The sequence below is a fragment of the Podarcis erhardii genome (genome assembly GCF_964252035.2).
Source record: "Podarcis erhardii genome assembly, chromosome: 3".
NCBI lineage: Eukaryota > Metazoa > Chordata > Lepidosauria > Squamata > Lacertidae > Podarcis > Podarcis erhardii.
Window position 1 is genome coordinate 22191069 of NC_138507.1, and position 19513 is coordinate 22210581.

The window sequence follows — 19513 nt, forward strand, 5'->3', positions numbered from 1 at the left end:
AATTAAGTTCTTAACCCGAGGTACCACTGCATATATATTAGAAAAGCTCTTCACTCATGTGCCAACAGTGTAAACTCTGGTGACTCCCAATTTGTCAAATGTTCCTGCATTTGGCTAAAATCAGAGCTGTTTAACAAAGAAGCTGCATGCATAAAACCTGACAGAGCTATCGAGTGAGTAGAAAATGTCTTTTTAAAGCAAAGACGACCAGCCTCCGTCATTTAAATACGTTTGTTGTAAATATCTTTATTATTCTCCCACTGTAAAGTCTGTTACATATGCACCTAATAAAAATGAACATTTGTCCCAGGAGGTTGCACTGTACATGACTTGAAATTTCATTTCAAGACAACTTATGAGAAAATCAATTTGGTATGTTGGGTTACATAAATTAGTGATGACAGGTTTTTGTGCATAAAACATTTATGAGAGGGCTAGGAGATCATGATACACAAACTTTTAAGAATAATTTTTGATATCATATTCTGCTCTTTACTGGGAACCATGTGTTCACATGCCACTTTTTATTTATTTCTATTTCAGTCCATGATATATTGCTGTCTTGGCAGCAAGTTTCCTAATAAAGGGGTTCATATGCTTGTCTGTAAAAGGTGGTTCCTCGTTTGCAGAGAGTCTTCTATTGCCATTTGTATGAAAGGAGCAAATAAAATTTTATATGCATAAAGAGCAAAAATATTGGCAAAGTTAGAAATTCATCTACCCCGTCTTCATGTTTTATAGGCTTTGATTTCATAAACAAAAGTATCTATTTGCAGCCCACTGTAGCGTTTGTGACGCTAACATGGTTGTGAAACCACATTGCTGTTTGGCTTTACATCTGTGTGATGCTCATTCACATATCTTTGGACAGACTGTGTGTAGGGCTTAGATGTCCTTTGCCACTTCAACGTTGAAGGTTCTTGCATTTTTTTAAAAAAAGTAAGCATGTTTCATTACATTTATGAAGTGGGAAGTATTTATTGCTCGGTTTGCTAGATGAAGTCCAAAGATTCTGGTGTTGTTTACTTACTCTGAAATTTGTAGTTTTCAGGCAGACAGATCTTGTTCTGTGTGACTGAATCTGTGGGGATGGGAAATGAAGGATATTATTTAGAGTGGACCAACAGATTTGCATAGAAGCAGACACTAAACTGGGAGATCTATTTGCACACCGAATAGGAGAATCACCTTTCAGCCTGGATGTTGAACCCACCTGGCCTAGTAGGTTCAAGACTGAGCTAAAAGGAGATCCTGCATTCAGATAACTGTAGGATTCCTCAGTCTGAATATTCTTTTATACACACTGAGAAGAAAGTGGAACAGTGTAAGGCCCACTCATAATTTCCATGCACATAAATGCATAGGGATAGGCAGGCTCAGTAATGCAACTAGACTGGTAAGTTAAAGGTAAAGGTACCCCTGACCGGTAGGTACAGTCGCAGACGACTCTGGGGTTGTGCGCTCATCTCATTCTATAGGCCAAGGGAGCTGGCGTTTGTCCGAAGACAGCTTCCGGGTCATGTGGCCAGCATGACTAAGCCGCTTCTGGCGAACTGGAGCAGCACACGGAAACGGCGTTTACCTTCCCGCCAGAGTGGTACCTATTTATCACTTGCACTTTGACGTGCTTTCGAACTGCTAGGTGGGCAGGAGCTGGGACCAAACAACGGGAGTTCAACCCATCGCGGGGATTCGAACCACCAACCTTCTGATCGGCAAGCCCTAGGCTCTGTGGTTTAGACCACAGCGCCACCCGCGTCCCAACTAGACTGGTAGGCAGTTCAAATAGCAGCAGTTGGGTCACACAGTCAGTTTTTCCTAAGTACCAGCAGGCATGGCTTCTTCTTTGCCACACACACATGTGTGATCAGATTGGAAAATGTCGTTGTGGGCTGAAGTGTTATGTGGATATAGTCAGAGGAATTTTTATGCACAAAGAAAATGGAAGGTGTTTGACTATGGATATTGAAATAAGAAAAGCAATATCTATGCACTGTCAAGTTCACACATTCACATTTCCCTTAAATTATGGAGGACTTGTGTGTGATTGATGAGCAGGGATCATCATTTCTTGTGCATAGGAAGAACTAGTTTTGTGAGACAGCTCTATGTGTGTATTGTATACCGGCATGTTAACATGGGAGTGGATGATGTGCAGATTTGCTTGCGTTTAAGTGCACACACAGCTACGGTTTTATGTTAAAAAGTAATAATCAGATCACTTACCTAGAATCCATTTTTCGGATACACACTGTATGTCCATATTATTTCTAACCCTGTATTCTCCAATGCAGATTTTAGCCTGACGGAGAGTTTTGCACACTTTCCCCCCACAAAGCTGTACCAGCTCACATAGTTTCTTATAGGGTGGTTGACTAGCAGGAGATATGAACATTGCAGGATGATTTGAAAAGAGTTTCTGGTGAACTTCTCTATTTGGAAGGTAGCGCTGAAATCTGCAGATCTGTTTGAAGAGAAAAAAGGAACTATTCTGATGCACTCTTTAGAAATTGAATTTTGCGCATAACAGCTCACGTGCACATGAAGTCTACCAATGCAGAGTCTTAGAGTTAAAGCTAACCGAGATATAAGTGTGATAGTTATATACCAAAGTCTCATACCTAAGACTAGAAGAGATCCATAGGACATTGATAGAGGGCTCTATAATTTTTAGAAAACAAAGTCAGGACAACATTGATATTAATCAACCCATTTTTTAAAAAAATATTTTACACACAGCAATATTTATTTAAATGAACCAAAATGCCCTCTTTTTAAAATAAATGAATAAATAAGTACAATATGTGTTTGCTCAGGAGTATATTCCCCTGCACTTGATGAATTTTACCCCCAGGTAAGATAGGATTGTCGCCGTACAGAACATTCCTAAGTGAAACGGAGGCTGGAGAGTTAAGCAGCGAATGATCTACCACTTTCCCAAAAACCTGCTTTAGGCTGGTTAGTTAAGGGATCCAGTCTAGGGAAGTGCTGGGGGAGGAGGGTGGGCTTTGGATAAACTGAATCCCAGGCCAACAGATTTAGTGTGGCAGGAAAGGTGAATTCTGTTAGCTATTTGTGATAAAATAGATAAAATAGACTTGAAGATAAATCTTTACTTGTCAGGTTGGCAACAGTTGAGCAACAAGTATTCTTCATTCATATATATATAGTCATATATATATATATGAATGAATACAATGTGTTTCTCTCCCTTGAACCCAAGAGAGGGTTTAGTCCTTTTTGTTTTCAAAACTCCATCACAACTGTGCACAAGTTATTAATCCATAGCTTGCCTCTCCTCACAAACCTCCAGGCAGTGTCGAAGTCGCCACACTCCCAGGTTCTGAGTCAAAGAATCAACCAAGAGAATAACCAACTGCCAAGTTCTTCCCCAATACCATTTATTCTTTGTGAAATACATTTGCAATGCAAATACAACACAAATGCTAACAAATTCCTTAGGTGGATGGAGCTAATGTGTTAGTCAGGGGTCAGCAAACTTTTTCAGCAGGGGGCCGGTCCACTGTCCCTCAGACCTTGTGGGGGGCCGGACTATATTTTGAAAAAGGGACAGAGCACCATGCATAATGCCCTGAGATACTATACTGGGAATACTTGTTAGTATATAAACCATGGTTAGTACCAGTGCACGTATTATAGTGAGCTACAGGCTGGGAAGGGAGTTGGAATTCATACCAGAGAGAGGATACAGAGAAGGCACATGAGTCTGATCTTGAAGCTGTGGTTAAGATATTGATAGAGTGATGTATGCACTAAATCTATTCCACCCTTTCAGGCATCAGCCATGCTGGCTTGGCCTAATGAGAGTTATGGCCTAATGAGCAGCCCAAAACTTCTGGAGGGCACCAAGTTGCCAAAGGGAGGTCTCTACAATGACTTTAACAAAAGTGAAAAAATGTTTATTCGTGAAAATACAAAGTGACTTGGTTAAACGGTTAACGGGGTAGCCCTCCAGATGTTGTGATGGTTGGTGGCTGCCGGTGGTGTTGGGAGCTGAAGTTCAAAAACAACTGGAGAGTCATAGGTTTTCCAACCCCGAGTTAAACACGTAAGTTAACATGGACAACGTACACACTCTTTAAAATGTTAGAACCCCCTCAGGCTAAATACAATTTATACACTTTTCAATTATTCGAAATAGCATTTCTCTGCCTTTAGAGACATTTAGGCTAATCAGCAAAATCCAAGAGAAATAAAACAATCTGCAAGAGACATTAATCTAGCTTTGCTTTATCTAAAATTAATAATCAAACTAGATTGTGCTAAAATTGTCCCGTCGCTTTTGCGGCGCTAAAGCTTCCAACCTGAAGCTGATTAGAAGTGACAAGCTCTGTTTATGTTAAAAGCCAGCAAGAGCCAGAGTTTGTTAGAAAGAACGCACACACAATGTAACTTGCTTTGTAATCCTGCTGTTTTACACATTTTGGAGGACATGATTTAAAGGGCCTGCTGTATTCTGGCTTGTTCAACATTGTTCCTGAAAGCTTTTATTTGTTGTGGTCGTAACAAAAAGTCACTTTGTTTTCACAGTGGTTCCAGTGGTACTGGCAATGTACTCGAGTAGACAAGGAAATTGAACAAGGAAAAAGAAATGGCTTCTATTTTATGTTTCACAATAAAGATGTAAAATCAGGAAATGCCAGAGAGGAAAAGTTCTAAACCATGATGTCAAGGGCTGTTGTACATTTAAATACTTATATGCTGCACAGCTGGAATGGCTAGTGCTGAGATTATGAACGGAGCCTATGGAGCGAGTTGTCCATTTGAAACTGGAATTGGCAATCAGATTCTTTGAAAGAGACACGGCACTTCAGTTTCTACAGAAATTGTTACATTTAAAAGCAATCAAAATGTATGCTTCCTTGCTCCATTAAATCAACGGAACAGCAATCAAGTACCGTATTTTTCGCACTGTAAGACACACTTTCCCCCTCCTAAAAAGTAAGGGGAAATGTGTGTGCGTCTTATGGAGCGAATGCAGGCTGCGCAGCTATCCCTGAAGCCAGAAGAGCAAGAGGGATCGGTGCGCACAGATCCCTCTTGCTCTTCTGGCTTCAGGGATAGCCACGCAAAGCCTCTTGAGCGAAGAGGGAGCACTCCTCCCTCTTTGCTCAGGAGGCTTTGCGTTGCTTTCTTGTTTCTTGTTTCCCTCCTCTAAAAACTAGGTGCGTCTTATGGTCGGGTGCGTCTTATAGAGCGAAAAATATGGCTATATATATATATATATATTTGCTTTCGTAGATTTTCACGGGTACAGGAATGCAGGTTTTGGTGTCCTCGGGTGTCTTCCCGTGTAAAAGTTGGGGTGTCTAGGCGACGTTTCGACGAGGTCTCACTCGTCATCTTCAGGCTGGTGCTTTCGGCTTCTTGTTACTGGAACAGAGCAGGATCTCAGTGTTTGAGTTCCTATAAATACTGTAGAGGGGGTGTGGTGTATAGCCTCCAATGTTCTGGGCAGAGAGGAAGTTCCCAGGCTAGTGTGCCTTTTCTTCTTTTGTTCCTTAATTACTTGAGAGATATCTTGAGTGATTTCTTGAGTGATATCCTGAGTACCACTTAGGTGGATCATTAGGTGTGGATTAGTTGTTAAAGTCTTTGTGTCTTGACCTCTTGAACTTTGTGAAGAGTTTTCCTGAGAAGATGGCTGTACTGTACTTAGTTGTGCTCTGGCTTGGCTTCGTGTATAGGGGCGAGCTGTGGTTTTGTGGCTTGTGTCAGCCAGATCTGTGTAGGGATTGCAGGGGGGTGCAGCATCCGGAGGTGCCACCATGGATTGGCTACTGGATGGTGTCTGTAATTCATCTGTGGAGAGGGTCTGGGTTTGGGTCTGGTGTGGTTGATTGGTGTTGGCGTTCTGTGTGCCTCTGGATCTGGTGTCAGTTTTTGTGGGGAGGGCTAATTTCCAGATGTCTGGCAAGCGGGATGTGTCGTCACGCTTGTTCATGTTGTGAGGGTGTTTCTCTATCTCGATGGCTTCCATGATTATTCTCTTGTGGTGATGTTCCGTGTTAAAGAGCAATTTGGAATCTGCAAAATTAATTTCGTGTCCTGTTTCTTTCATGTGTTGGAAAAGAGAGGAAGTTTTTTCTTCTTTTTTGACGGCATTCTTGTGTTCTGCGATACGTGCATTTATTCGTCTGTTTGTTTGTCCAATGTACGTGGCTGGGCAGACTTTGCAGGGTATTTCATAGATCCATCTCTTCACACGTACCAAATCCATCTCTTCACACGTACCAAACTCCTTCCAGTTCATAGAAACAATAAAGAAGCAAAACCTACATCCTAATGACCTACTTGTGAGCTTCGATGTTGTATCTCTCTTCACACAAGTGCCCATTAATGAAGCCTTGACAGCTATTCAAAACAAATACAATCCCCCCGAATACATCTTGGACCTGACCAACCACTGCCTAACCAACACGTACTTCATCCACAATGGACAAAGATACAAACAGATAGAAGGAGCACCTATGGGATCACCCCTCTCACCGGTCATCGCAAACCTGTACATGGAACACTTTGAAACCAATGCTTTAGACAAGTCAGAACACAAACCCAAACTTTGGCTCAGATATGTTGACGACACCTTTGTAATTTGGCCACACGGGAAAGAAAAACTGGATAGCTTCCTCACACATCTCAACAACTTACACCCCAAAATACAATTCACTATGGAAATAGAAGCCAACAACCAACTTCCCTTCCTTGACGTCCTAATCTACAAAAAACCTGATGGCTCCCTAGGACACACTATCTACCGGAAAAAAACACACACCAACCGCTACTTACATGCACAATCACACCACCACCCTGCACAAATAAACTCCGTAGCCAAGACTCTCATCTCCAGAACCAAACGCCTGGCTGACAAAGACCACTTGACAACTGAGTTACAGAATCTCTCAAACGTGTTAATTGCCAATGGATACCAGCAAAACAGGATTACGAAGCTAATCCAAAAGGAAACACCCCCCAAAAACCAAGACACAGAAGAAAACAATGGCATGGCCCTCCTTCCTTATATCAAGGGCACTACAGATAAAATTAGCAAAATCCTCCATAAACACAATATCAAAACAGCCTTTTGCACCAACCAAAAAATAGCCAATATCCTCAGAAACCCCAAGGATAAAATCCAGTTGGAAAACCAAGGGATCTATGAAATACCCTGCAAAGTCTGCCCAGCCACGTACATTGGACAAACAAACAGACGAATAAATGCACGTATCGCAGAACACAAGAATGCCGTCAAAAAAGAAGAAAAAACTTCCTCTCTTTTCCAACACATGAAAGAAACAGGACACGAAATTAATTTTGCAGATTCCAAATTGCTCTTTAACACGGAACATCACCACAAGAGAATAATCATGGAAGCCATCGAGATAGAGAAACACCCTCACAACATGAACAAGCGTGACGACACATCCCGCTTGCCAGACATCTGGAAATTAGCCCTCCCCACAAAAACTGACACCAGATCCAGAGGCACACAGAACGCCAACACCAATCAACCACACCAGACCCAAACCCAGACCCTCTCCACAGATGAATTACAGACACCATCCAGTAGCCAATCCATGGTGGCACCTCCGGATGCTGCACCCCCCTGCAATCCCTACACAGATCTGGCTGACACAAGCCACAAAACCACAGCTCGCCCCTATACACGAAGCCAAGCCAGAGCACAACTAAGTACAGTACAGCCATCTTCTCAGGAAAACTCTTCACAAAGTTCAAGAGGTCAAGACACAAAGACTTTAACAACTAATCCACACCTAATGACCCACCTAAGTGGTACTCAGGATATCACTCAAGAAATCACTCAAGATATCTCTCAAGTAATTAAGGAACAAAAGAAGAAAAGGCACACTAGCCTGGGAACTTCCTCTCTGCCCAGAACATTGGAGGCTATACACCACACCCCCTCTACAGTATTTATAGGAACTCAAACACTGAGATCCTGCTCTGTTCCAGTAACAAGAAGCCGAAAGCACCAGCCTGAAGATGACGAGTGAGACCTCGTCGAAACGTCGCCTAGACACCCCAACTTTTACACGGGAAGACACCCGAGGACACCAAAACCTGCATATATATATATATATATATATATATATGAGTTTAGGTTAGTGTTTTAAACTACTTCCATTCTTCTAGCTGTGAGGACTCTCACACACATGTTAATGAATACCTGTAGGTCAGGGCATGAGGCTCCCTTTCCCATATTGCACCTACTATGAACACCTGAAAAGGTGACATCAACAAGAGTAGGTTTGCTAGGGCTGCCATATTTAAAAAATTGAAAATCCAGACAGAAAAGTCTAGTTTCCTGTGAGGTGCCCTCCACCCACGTTCAAAAAAGCACATGCAAAATTAAATGCCCATGGAAGTTACTAGTCCACTTGCCCATACATACCTAAGTTTATAATTTTGAAAACAACCACTACCACCAGCAACCCTCTTTCAACTTGTAGCATCCCTGTCTGGTGGTCATTCCAATGTGACCAGGGAAGTGACTTGTGAAATAGCATCATTTTCAGTATCATACCCACGGACTGAATATCAGGCCAACTTTTTGTTTGTATTATATTCTATATATGATACCCAAAATTATTATTGTGCATATTTTACTTGCATGATGAAGGCCATCACAAATTACAATAAAGACAGAAAGAAAGATGGGACACTTCAGAGGCCTTCTCTGTGAGTTGCTTGCTGGACACTTTGATGTTTCCAATGCCCCATCAAGCCATGTGATTTTTGCCAGTCTACCCTCCTCCTGCAACACTAACTCCAGAGTAGTGTTTCAGCCAGAACTTGCTGGGGTGGATGTAGGCAAAAATACTTAATCCTGGCAAAATGGAGGCTCAGGGGTGAGTGCTTCCCAGTTCCCTGGATAGGGTTGCGCTCTCCCCGAAGAAGCAAATGCGTAATGTGAGGGTGTATCTGGATTTAGCTTGGTTACTGAAGCCACAGGTATCCTTGGTGAGAAGGAGTGTCGTTTACCAACTTGGGTTGGTAAGACGTTCCCAAATGAGTCCAATACAAAAAGGCCCACCACTGTGTGTTTGTGTATAAAATTTTCATTAAATTTTCTGTTTTACAATTTAGAGTATTCATTTTAACAACCCTAAATTATCACTGACTCCCCTTCTTCTCTTTCCATGGTTCATTTTGCATTGCATAAATCCCTGCATATTTTATATAAACTAAACCATTCAGTATTCCATCAAAACTTATTTACACTGTAGATCCAGTTACAGATAGGTAGCCGTGTTGGTCTGCCATAGTCAAAACAAAATAAAAAAATTCCTTCCAGTAGCACCTTAAAGACCAACTAAGTTAGTTCTAGGTATGAGCTTTCGTGTGCAAGCACACTTCTTCAGATACCTTCAGATACTGAAGGTATCTGAAGAAGTGTGCTTGCACACGAAAGCTCATACCTAGAACTAACTTAGTTGGTCTTTAAGGTGCTACTGGAAGGAATTTTTTTATTTTGTTTTTACACTGTAGAATTTATCTTAATGCTGCCCACGTTTTCGAATGTACACAATTTCCCCCCCATATATTCAATAAACATTTTCCTATATTCTTTAAACAAATGTTCTTCTTGGTCTCTTATTCTATAAGTTAGATCTGCAAACTGCACGTATACCATCAGTTTAAGTTGCCATTCTTCTTTGGTTGGGACCTCACTCATTTTCCATTCTGGGGCTAACAAAACACGGGCCGCCATAGTGGCATACATAAATAACCTTTTTTGACACCTGGGAATTTCCATCTGAGTTATCACCAATAAAAAGGACTCTGTTTTTTTGTTTTTGGAAAGGTGCTTTAAAACATTTTTTTCAGTTCATTATAAATTAGTTCCCAATACTCTTTTACCCTTTTAAAGGTTCTTTCCAAAAGGTCCGCCACTCTCTTGCACATCCAGATAATATTAAGCAACTCACATATTACATTTCTAGAATGTAAAGCTGTGAGATTACTTCAGCATCCATTATAACACTTAATAAAGTCTTGAGTCGTGGTGTATACAAGCTAAATTCACAAATAAGAAATTAAGGGAAGACAAGAGTGCTGTTCCACCATTTTTCCATTACCAGTCAAAAACTAATGCGCTATATTAAGTATATTTCCTCCTTAGTTATTGCCTCTCTTTGTTTGTATCATTCAAGTATGTTCCATGCCCTAGAAAAAAGGGGAGGGAGCACAAACTAGAGCATGGACAATTTAACTAAAATGTGCCTTTCCACTGTATGTTGCAAGATAAGCCTTAATACTCACACACTGATAAGAAAAGTTAACTTCAATAAATGTCTGAAATACAACCTTCCAGTGGGAACGCTTTGAGAAAGTGTTTGGCAGATGAATCTATTGTCTGGCAAATTTTCAATTTCATATTGAAAATGTCTGAATCACTTTTTCCTGCATAGCAAATACAATTTCTACCAGAAGGAAGTACGTGTGCCTATATTCTAGATGAAAGTGATTTTTCTAAAAGCTATATATGAATTCAGAATTCTAAGGCGATTGTGAGGGAGCTTCTCTCTAATGAAGAAACCCTCTTTTTTTGGTCTTTTCAGTGTTACCTTTGCCTTACCACACAACATTTGTATGTTTATTTATTAGTGTGGTGTATTGAAACTGAAAGAGCTTTTATTCCAATAATAACAGTTACGAGAGAGATTGTTGAAAGTGAAAGCCTGGCAAACATGCTCCCCAAAGATTTCTTTCTCAAAGTTCATCATAAATGGAATACTACATTAAGAGCTGCACCTTGTTTTATTAACCAAAAATACTCATTATGCTAGACCTTCTGTTCTATCTAAAACAAACTACAATTATTAAAAGCACAGTCCGGGCACATTCTTTATTCTTTAATTTTAGCCGAGATGCCATTAAGACGCGTAACAGTACCTCGTAGTGTGCCAAACATTTTCTTTTTATTTCAGGCATCATTTGTGCTGCAAATGTTAGAATAAGTGATGGGAAGGGAACACCATCCTCTTGGGAATCTACAAATAACTTTTTAAAAACCTCCATACCCCACTTTTTCATGCTTTAGGATGGTCTTAGCCACCATAGGTTCACCTTCCTTAAGTTTTCAGATTCAAAGCTAAAGGCTGAAGTCATTCAGCTACTTCTCTGAATAAAGATGTTCTTGCTAAAACTACATCTACAGTGACATGCAACGAATGAGAACAGGTCTTTCAATACTGGAGGCTGTTGGGAAACAATGGCATCGAGGTCAACATGAATAAACATGAGTTTTGGCAAAGGATTAAGAACCAGCTTCAAACTTCAAGTTCGACATCTAGTTTAAAGCCAATCCTTGCATTCTTTGCAATTCCACCTCCCCCCCCCCCAAAAAAAAACTTGAAACCTGTAGAATCCTGGCATTTATTAAAACAGAAAGGACTAGCAGAAATCCATACAACATGGTGCTTACAGTGCTGAATTATTTCAGCTGGCAGCTCTTAGAAGACAGATTTACAAATCCACGCTTAATTTCCTTCCTTAAAAAACTGCACTGAACTTTAAAAGCAAATCAGGAGAGAATGTGATTACGCTCAACAACAGATGACTCAACCAGCACCTGAGAATTTTTTGTTAGTCCTGCGGACGGATTGCTGAACTTCCTGTTTCAATAAAATACCAAACAAGTTCAGTTTCCTTTACAAATAAGCTATTACATCAATAATTTTCAGTTTTTGTCTGCCTTCCAACATTTTCTTTGGCAAATGTAGAAACACTCTAATTAAAGAGCCCAGAAAAACAAGCATCATTCATCACAGACGTAGCAAACATCTGAAAGAACACTGCACTGGTGAATTCTCTTATTGAATTTGAAGAGAAAATGACTTTTGCCATATGGAAGGTCTAGAATAGGTGTAGCCAACATGGCGCCCTGCAGATGTTGTGCACTTTAACTCCTATCATCCCTGAGCATTAGTCATGATGGCTGACAGCATTCCACAACATCTGAAGGCAATGGCATAGGCTACCTCTGCTTTAAGTAGGCAGAGATGCTCCCAGAACACTTTATAAAGGTAAATCCATTTATTATACAGCACCAGAAACGCGATACACCGACTTACAAAACTGAGTAGGCCATATACTGGTCTTTGCTCCAAGAGGCATCTTTCATCACATGTTGACAAAAGCCTCTAACACCCTGTTGATAGGAAGCTCTTAAAGGCAGCAGGGGTTTCCATCAACAGACCGGGGTGTCTTGCCAAAGGCAAGGTGGTTCAGAAGTGATATAAAATACACAAGCGAGTGAGAAGATTGAAGATTGAAGCAGGCCCTCAAGAAGCAGCAAAGCGACTCCCCCAGGTAGCCTCAGTTTGCACAGCCCTGCGGCCGATCAGTCCGTGTGCGAGCTTCAAAGAAACTCTGCCCAAACCGTCCGATTTTATCGATAGCCAGTGTGGCTTCCAAGACTGGCGACGTGCAGATCATCCATTAGCCACCTCCTCCCAATGCCCCACTTTCTCAAAACAATGTCCAACATCAAAGAAGGTACCTAGCATTATCCTCCAAAACTGATTAAGGCAGCTGTGTGTGGGGCTTCGCCTCCTCCCAACATTCTCGGGACATTAAAGACTGTTCTCACACCATCAAAATTTTTCACAAGACCAAGGGAGGGGGAAGGAACAGAGACAGGAAGGGTAACCATGTCAGATCACTAGCTCCTCAATACATTTTTGCCTTCTGGATGCATTTCCCATACATGGGGATGGAGGTGGTTTTCGTTTGATTCCTTCTCCCTCTGCACCACCACTTCAGAGGGTTTGATGGCCCTTTGGGAAAGCATTAGTGGCAGGTGGAGGGTAGATTGGCAAAAATCACAGCCTTCCCTGTTCCACTGATGGAAGCGTCCACTCAATGAAATGAGCTTGCATCAGCAGTAGGATACCAGGGGACACAAACCGATGTAAATCACAGCAGGTGGGAAACAATAGACAGAGGGGAAGGAAGGAAAGGAAAGGGGGTGCATGGGGGAAACAAACAACATACTGAGAGGATGAGTGGAAGAGTCCAAAGGGAAGAGAGTGAGTGATCTATAGTCAGTCATTTGAACCAGAACACTGCATTTACTAAACTGGGCAGGGGGAGGGATACAAGGTAGAGTATATTAAAAAATAACATTGCAATCATGGTGTATGAACAAATTGTCACTTTCCTTTCAGGTTTAAGTGGCAGTTGGGGGCACATTCTTTTAAAAGCAAAGCTATAGGGAATGCAATTGCAACTGCTACTGCTACAAAACCACCAGCTCATTCACATGTTGCACTCATTTCTACAAATGTTCAAGTGTTGTGTGAAAGAGTGCATACTTGTTGATTTGTACAGTTCAACTATTGTTGAATATAACATGCGAACACTCCTAATAGGTGATCTAGTACAATGCAAGGTCTTTGAATCCCTTTCAGGGATAAGGTGAGATGGGTGGTTTTAGGGATCACAAGCTTTTTCTTTCTCAGGAGCAGCTTTCTCACACACTTCCCTACAATCAATAGATGAAAGAAGAAGATATCAAGCCCAGCAATCTAACTTTTTTTGGAAAGATGACACCTGAAAACATAAAGCAAGGAAGCATGTGCAAATATCTTTGTTTTGAATTTTACAATCTATCACATTCAGGAACCAAAACACTGCTGGTTTAAATATGTGTTTTTCTGAAGTCAAATGATAACACAGCAGGGGAAAATAAAATAAAATGATTGGCTATAAAAGCAATCGCCCTACACGTATTTATTAAGAAGCAAGTCCCACTGTAGGGACACTGATATGTGTCTGTAGCACTGGAGCCTTCAAGCACTTGAATTTGAGTGAATTTTACACTGTTTGAGCTAGTTCAGGTTGCCATATGTCCTCTTTTTGTAGGACATGTTCTCTTTTTCATGGGTGTGTAGAATGAGAGTCGTCCTAGAGATTCATAGCTAAAAGTAGAAGCTGGCAAATGTGTCCTTCATTTTGCTTTTCAAAATATGGCAACCCTAGTATAAAAGGTAAAGGTAAAGGTACCCCTGCCTGTACGGGCCAGTCTTGACAGACTCTAGGGTTGTGCGCTCATCTCACTCTATAGGCCGGGGGCCAGCGCTATCCGTAGACACTTCCGGGTCACGTGGCCAGCGTGACAAGCTGCATCTGGCGAGCCAGCGCAGCACACGGAAACGCCATTTACCTTCCCACTGGTAAGCGGTCCCTATTTATCTACTTGCACCCGGGGGTGCTTTCGAACTGCTAGGTTGGCAGGCGCTGGGACCGAACGACGGGAGCGCACCCCGCCGCGGGGATTCAAACCACCGACCATGCGATTGGCAAGTCCTAGGCGCTGAGGTTTTACCCACAGCGCCACCCGCGTCCCTCCTAACCCTAGTATAGGCAGAGACAATTTTGACTGGGGGTTCCCTTCTTGGCCCCCGCACATGTTGACAGAGTGCGCACAAGCCTGCTCTGCCCCTGTTCCACCCCATCCATTCCACCCTCTTCCAGGTCCAAAAGGACCATGCGTCAATTGATGCACACAAAAAGATTGCCCCCTGTACTGTTTTTATCAAATCCAATTTACTGTTTCAAGCACAAATGGCTTGCCCATTCATTTGAATGGACTGGGGTGACCCACGTCTCCACATGCCCCACAATGCAGAGGAGATATGTGCTGAACACACCCAAGAGCTGCTCCCTGGTTTATTAGGCAAAGCCCCTGCCAGGCACAGGAATCCTGCCCATGTTAATAAACATGCCAAACAGAAAGATAAATCTGCTTCCTGCAAAGTTGGGAGCTGTGAAAAGGCAAGCAAATGAAAATGAGTGGTCCTCATACTAGCTACCTATGGGTGGGATGCATGGGAGGAAGTGGGGGAGGGAAAATATCAGTTCAGAATACAAAATTTGTCATCGCCTGAAACTGATAGGTAGCAGGCTTTAGGGCTAACAAGAGGAATACACTTGAGACCTTATATGAGCAGCCTTAGAAATGCAATTCTTTGTATTTTAATTTGTTGTAAGCTGCCCTGGGACCTCAGGGTATAGGGCAGGCTCAAGAAATTAAATTAATGATAATAATAACTGCATATAGATGGGGCTATATAATCTTTGGGAAGAAATAAAGAGAGCTGTTATTGGTTTGTGCGTATGTCTCTTCACATAGGACATTAGAACATCGTTGGGCAGGAGGAGGCAGCAGATTCATTATCATTATTGCATTGTTTATCGCCAGTGAGTGAGAAGAGGCATTTGTTGAATGTTCTTCCTGTTTTGGGCTGGAAAACATCTCAGTGCACCTTGCAGATACAACAGGAATAATTAATTGCCACAGAATAACCCCCTTCATGTGTAGAACAAGGAGTGCAAGTTAGCTTTGCATCTAGAATTTTAACATATAAGTTTCTGGGGGGAAATTCTCTAGAGACTCACAGCTGAAATTCTGTCCATTCAAAACTTGTGAGTGTCCAACAGATATGCGAACATTTATAGCGTGAGGCAGATTTCTAGTCTAAATATTCAGCAGTCCTCCCTTCCATATAAAACAGGACTAACATCTTAAGGGGGGGAAATCAATTTTGTCCGCATAATATTCAAAGCAGATTTATGATCATTTTTATTGCTAGATATACTACTCTAAATGAATGATAAGGAAGAGCCAATAAAGATTCCTGAACAGCTGCCTAACACTAACGAACCATGGTTTTTCTCTTGTAAGATTTAAGACAACTATAAATAGTAAGCTCTGAAGGTCTGTTTCTCCAGCTGTTTATCTAAAGCAACAGTAAATTGTGGAATATAGGCTATTAAAAGAACCAAGGAATCAGGATTCGACCCAAAAGATAAACACTCATCTTCACACATTTTGTATCAGAAGCTTTAACACATACTGCTTTGACATTTGAAGATAATGCCAAGTGTAAAATTTAAAAAAATCAAAGTAAAGAAGGGTCATTTCTCAAACAGACTGATGCGTAAAGTTACACAAACAGTGAAGTGCAGTTGATTTAACTACAGCACTATTATATTCCAAATACAAGCGAAGGCTGCAATCCTAAACACACTTTCAGGTGGATGTCTTTGGAATCGAACCTAATCTACGAAAGACTTTTACAACCATACATGAGTTTAGAGAAATTAATGGAGATTCAAAGGCTACTAGCTGCTGTGTTGGAGGCAGTAAGTCTCTGGACACTAGTTGCTGGGGAACCGAAAATGGGGAGGGCGTTGTTTGTGCTCAAGGCCTGCTTTCAGGCTGGCTTCCACCACCTTCTGCTTGGACACTATGAGAACCACAACATGCTGGACTAGATAGGCCTTTGGTGTGATGCAGCAGTGTTCTGGATAGCTCAGTTGGTTAGAGCGTGGTGCTGATAATGCCAAGGCTGCAGGTTCGATCCCCATATGGGGCAGCTACATATTCCTGCATTGCAGGGGCTTTGAGCAGATGATCCTACAATTCTATTCTTCTTATGTTTTTAGCTTGCATTGGTTCAAAATACTTCTACCCCATGAGATGGGCCAAAAATTCAGATCTCACACAATTCAAAGCTTGGGATGTAACCCACTGTCAAGTGAAGAAGAATTCATGCTTACACATGCATATATACTATCAACTTTTTTATTGCTACTTGCCAGTAAAGAGTTCTCTATTATTATGTGCTCATCAGGGTGAGCTGGAGAGATGGACTCAAACATGCTTCTTTGCCAATGACTGCATTACTAAGTGGTGACCCACATGTGTAAAACAGCCATTGAAGAACAAAACAATTCAAGACAGGATTTGCCTATTATCCGACACCTCCTCAAAGACAACGGGCTGGTATCAGGCTCGTCTTCGGCAAAACTGAAACAGTACGTTTTCGAGCACAATTCAAAGTGTTGGTGCTGACCTTTAAAGCCCTAAACGGCCTCGGTCCTGTATATCTGAAGGAGCGTCTCCACCCCCATAGTTCTACCCGGACACTGAGGTCCAGTGCCGAGGGCCTTCTGGCAGTTCCCTCACTGCGAGAAGCCAAGTTACACGGAACCAGGCAGAGGACCTTCTTGGTAGTGGCGCCCTCCCTGTGGAACGCCCTCCCACTAGATGTCAAAGAGAACAACAACTACCAGACTTTTAGAAGACACCTGAAGGCAGCCCTGTTTAGGGAAGCTTTTAATGTTTGATGTATCACAGTATTTTAATATTTTTTTGGAAGCTGCCCAGAGTGGCTGGGGAAGCCCAGCCAGATGGGCGTGGTATTAATAATAATAATAATAATAATAATAATAATAATAATAATAATATGAATTGCTCTTTGCATTCACCGAAGGGACTTAGATGTAGAATAGGCTGCTGCTGGAGGAAGGAGGGGAAAGATGATTTTCTGCAGATTCCCCCTTCTTCCTGCAACATCATTGGAGGAGTGTTTCCAGCTACCCCACTCCCTGCTTTTGGAAGTCTTCTAAGAAGCTGCTGCTGGAGAAGGACTGTGAGCAAGATCAAGGGACAGGTGTTTCTAGGACCAAGACAAAACCAAGGTGTCAAGCTCCCTTGTTATATTTTTCTGTTGCCAGGAGGTATAATGTCGTCAATGCAATCTTGTTATAGTTATAGTACTGAAATGTTGTTTTTGGATGTTATATTTGCTGTTATGTTGCAGTTTCAGCAAGTCATTATGAAATGGTTCTTGCGATGGTTGATCTTGAGATGTATTCTTTGCTTCTTTGTTGCAAGCCGCTTTGAGCATGATGTTTTTTGTGGAAAGAAAAAAAAAAGATGCTGATACAACCCCACCCCTCATCACTTTCCGTACTGTTCTGGAGGGTCATTCAACCCTTCAGAGCAGATTATTGGGAGGTAGTGGGCGCTGCAGGTTGAAGGAGTTTGGAGTTTGTCTAACTTAGTGCTTCTTCTTTTCTCAATAGCTCAACATCCCTGATATGAAACCTGACTATCCCCCCCCCTTTTTAAATGGACCTCATCTTTTAATACGTTAACTAGCCATGACTTACAAGGTTTAAGTTTTCTGAATTCAATGCACACACCAATAATTAATATTTATATTCCCCATATTGATTTCACTAAAGCTTACTTTCCAAAAAAATATAAAATCTGAAATGAGATAGAAATGAGTCTACTTTTGGGCTGGCTGAGAAACTTTTTTTTTTTTTGCTTACTGTTCCAATATACACCAAGAACGCATGCCAATTACCCCTTCCATCACTCTTTTGGGCTTCTAGAATTAAAATAATAACAATATTTCAAACAGACAAAGAAGGAGCAATGGCTTAGCCAACAAAAGACCCATCTCAGAATTAGCTGCATTTGCCGTGGGTCGAATACCATGACATTTCCTGCTGTGGCCTCTTTGGTACTTTCCAGCTTCCCTGCGGTGTTCACCCAAACTGTCCCTGCTAAATATAATGGGTTGGATCCTGGCCAAGCCTTCTTCCTCAGCTGAAGAAGAGTGATACTCGAAATGCACTGGGATTTATCACATATCATTCCTTATTTGTTCAGATATTTTATACTTGAAAATATTAAAAGATGAACCCTGCACCTATGGCGTTTCCCACACCTTTACTTTTTATGAATGGTGGTGCAGCCCTTCGGCTTGATTCAGTGCTGCGCATGTACTTTAGAATATCCATGCTTTGGGCCACCTGTACAATGTCATGAACAAAAAACCCTCCCCCTTTCCCCCCATGTTCAGCTTCTGGAATTCCCCCTCCCAGTTCTGAAAATCTGACTTTTTAAAAGCTAAATGGAATAGCATTCCCCAGGTACAAAGGGCCCAGAATGCTGATAATGTCACTGACTCTGACCTGTATAGATTGCTCTAGCCTAGGGCTGGCTAACCCTTTCTGGAGGCTAAGGCATACCCTCCAACATTTCTCTGGTGAAAATAGAGATGTCCTCTCCAACATTTGTCCAACAAAAGTAGGGATGTCCTACCATACACTCCAACACTACTCTGATGAAAGTAGGAGAAGAAGAGTTTGGATTTGATATCCCACTTTATCACTAACCGAAGGAGTCTCAGAGCAGCCAACATTCTCCTTTCCCTTCCTCCCCCACAACAAGCACTCTGTGAGGTAAGTGAGGCTGAGAGACTTCAGAGAAGTGTACTGGCCCAAGGTCACCCAGCAGCTGCATGTGGAGGAGCAGAGATGCGAACCTGGTTCACCAGATTACGAGTCTACCACTCTTAACCACTATATCACACTGGGATGTTCTAAGGAAAAGAGGGACATTCTGGGATCAAATCAGAAACTGGGACGGCTTCTGTAAATCCGGGACTATTCCTGGAAAATAGGGTCACTTGGAGGGTCTGCTGAAGGTCACACTGACTTGTGGCCGACCCTCTAGACAAAGTGTCGAAGTAGTTGTGGTGAGAACCGCAGTTCACAAGGCTTAATAAGCTTCTCACATATTAATTGACCATAAAAGTTATCAGTTCTCTGCATCCAAGAGAAATGGTACTAATTCACATTTACACTCCTCGTGACTTTCTGT

General features: G+C 41.8%; 1 protein-coding gene across 1 annotated transcript in view; it reads right to left on the reverse strand.

Moving 5' to 3' along the window:
• Positions 1 to 226: 226 nt before the first annotated feature.
• Positions 227 to 19513, reverse strand: part of MCPH1 (microcephalin 1) — a 116465-nt gene continuing 97178 nt past the window's right edge. The window contains exons 13-14 of the mRNA XM_081855935.1: positions 2227 to 2464; positions 227 to 1081 (exon numbers count right to left, since the gene is read on the reverse strand). Of these exons, the coding sequence (XP_081712061.1) occupies positions 1023 to 1081; positions 2227 to 2464 (297 nt within the window). The 3' untranslated portion in view covers positions 227 to 1022. The remainder of the gene's footprint in view (positions 1082 to 2226; positions 2465 to 19513) is intronic.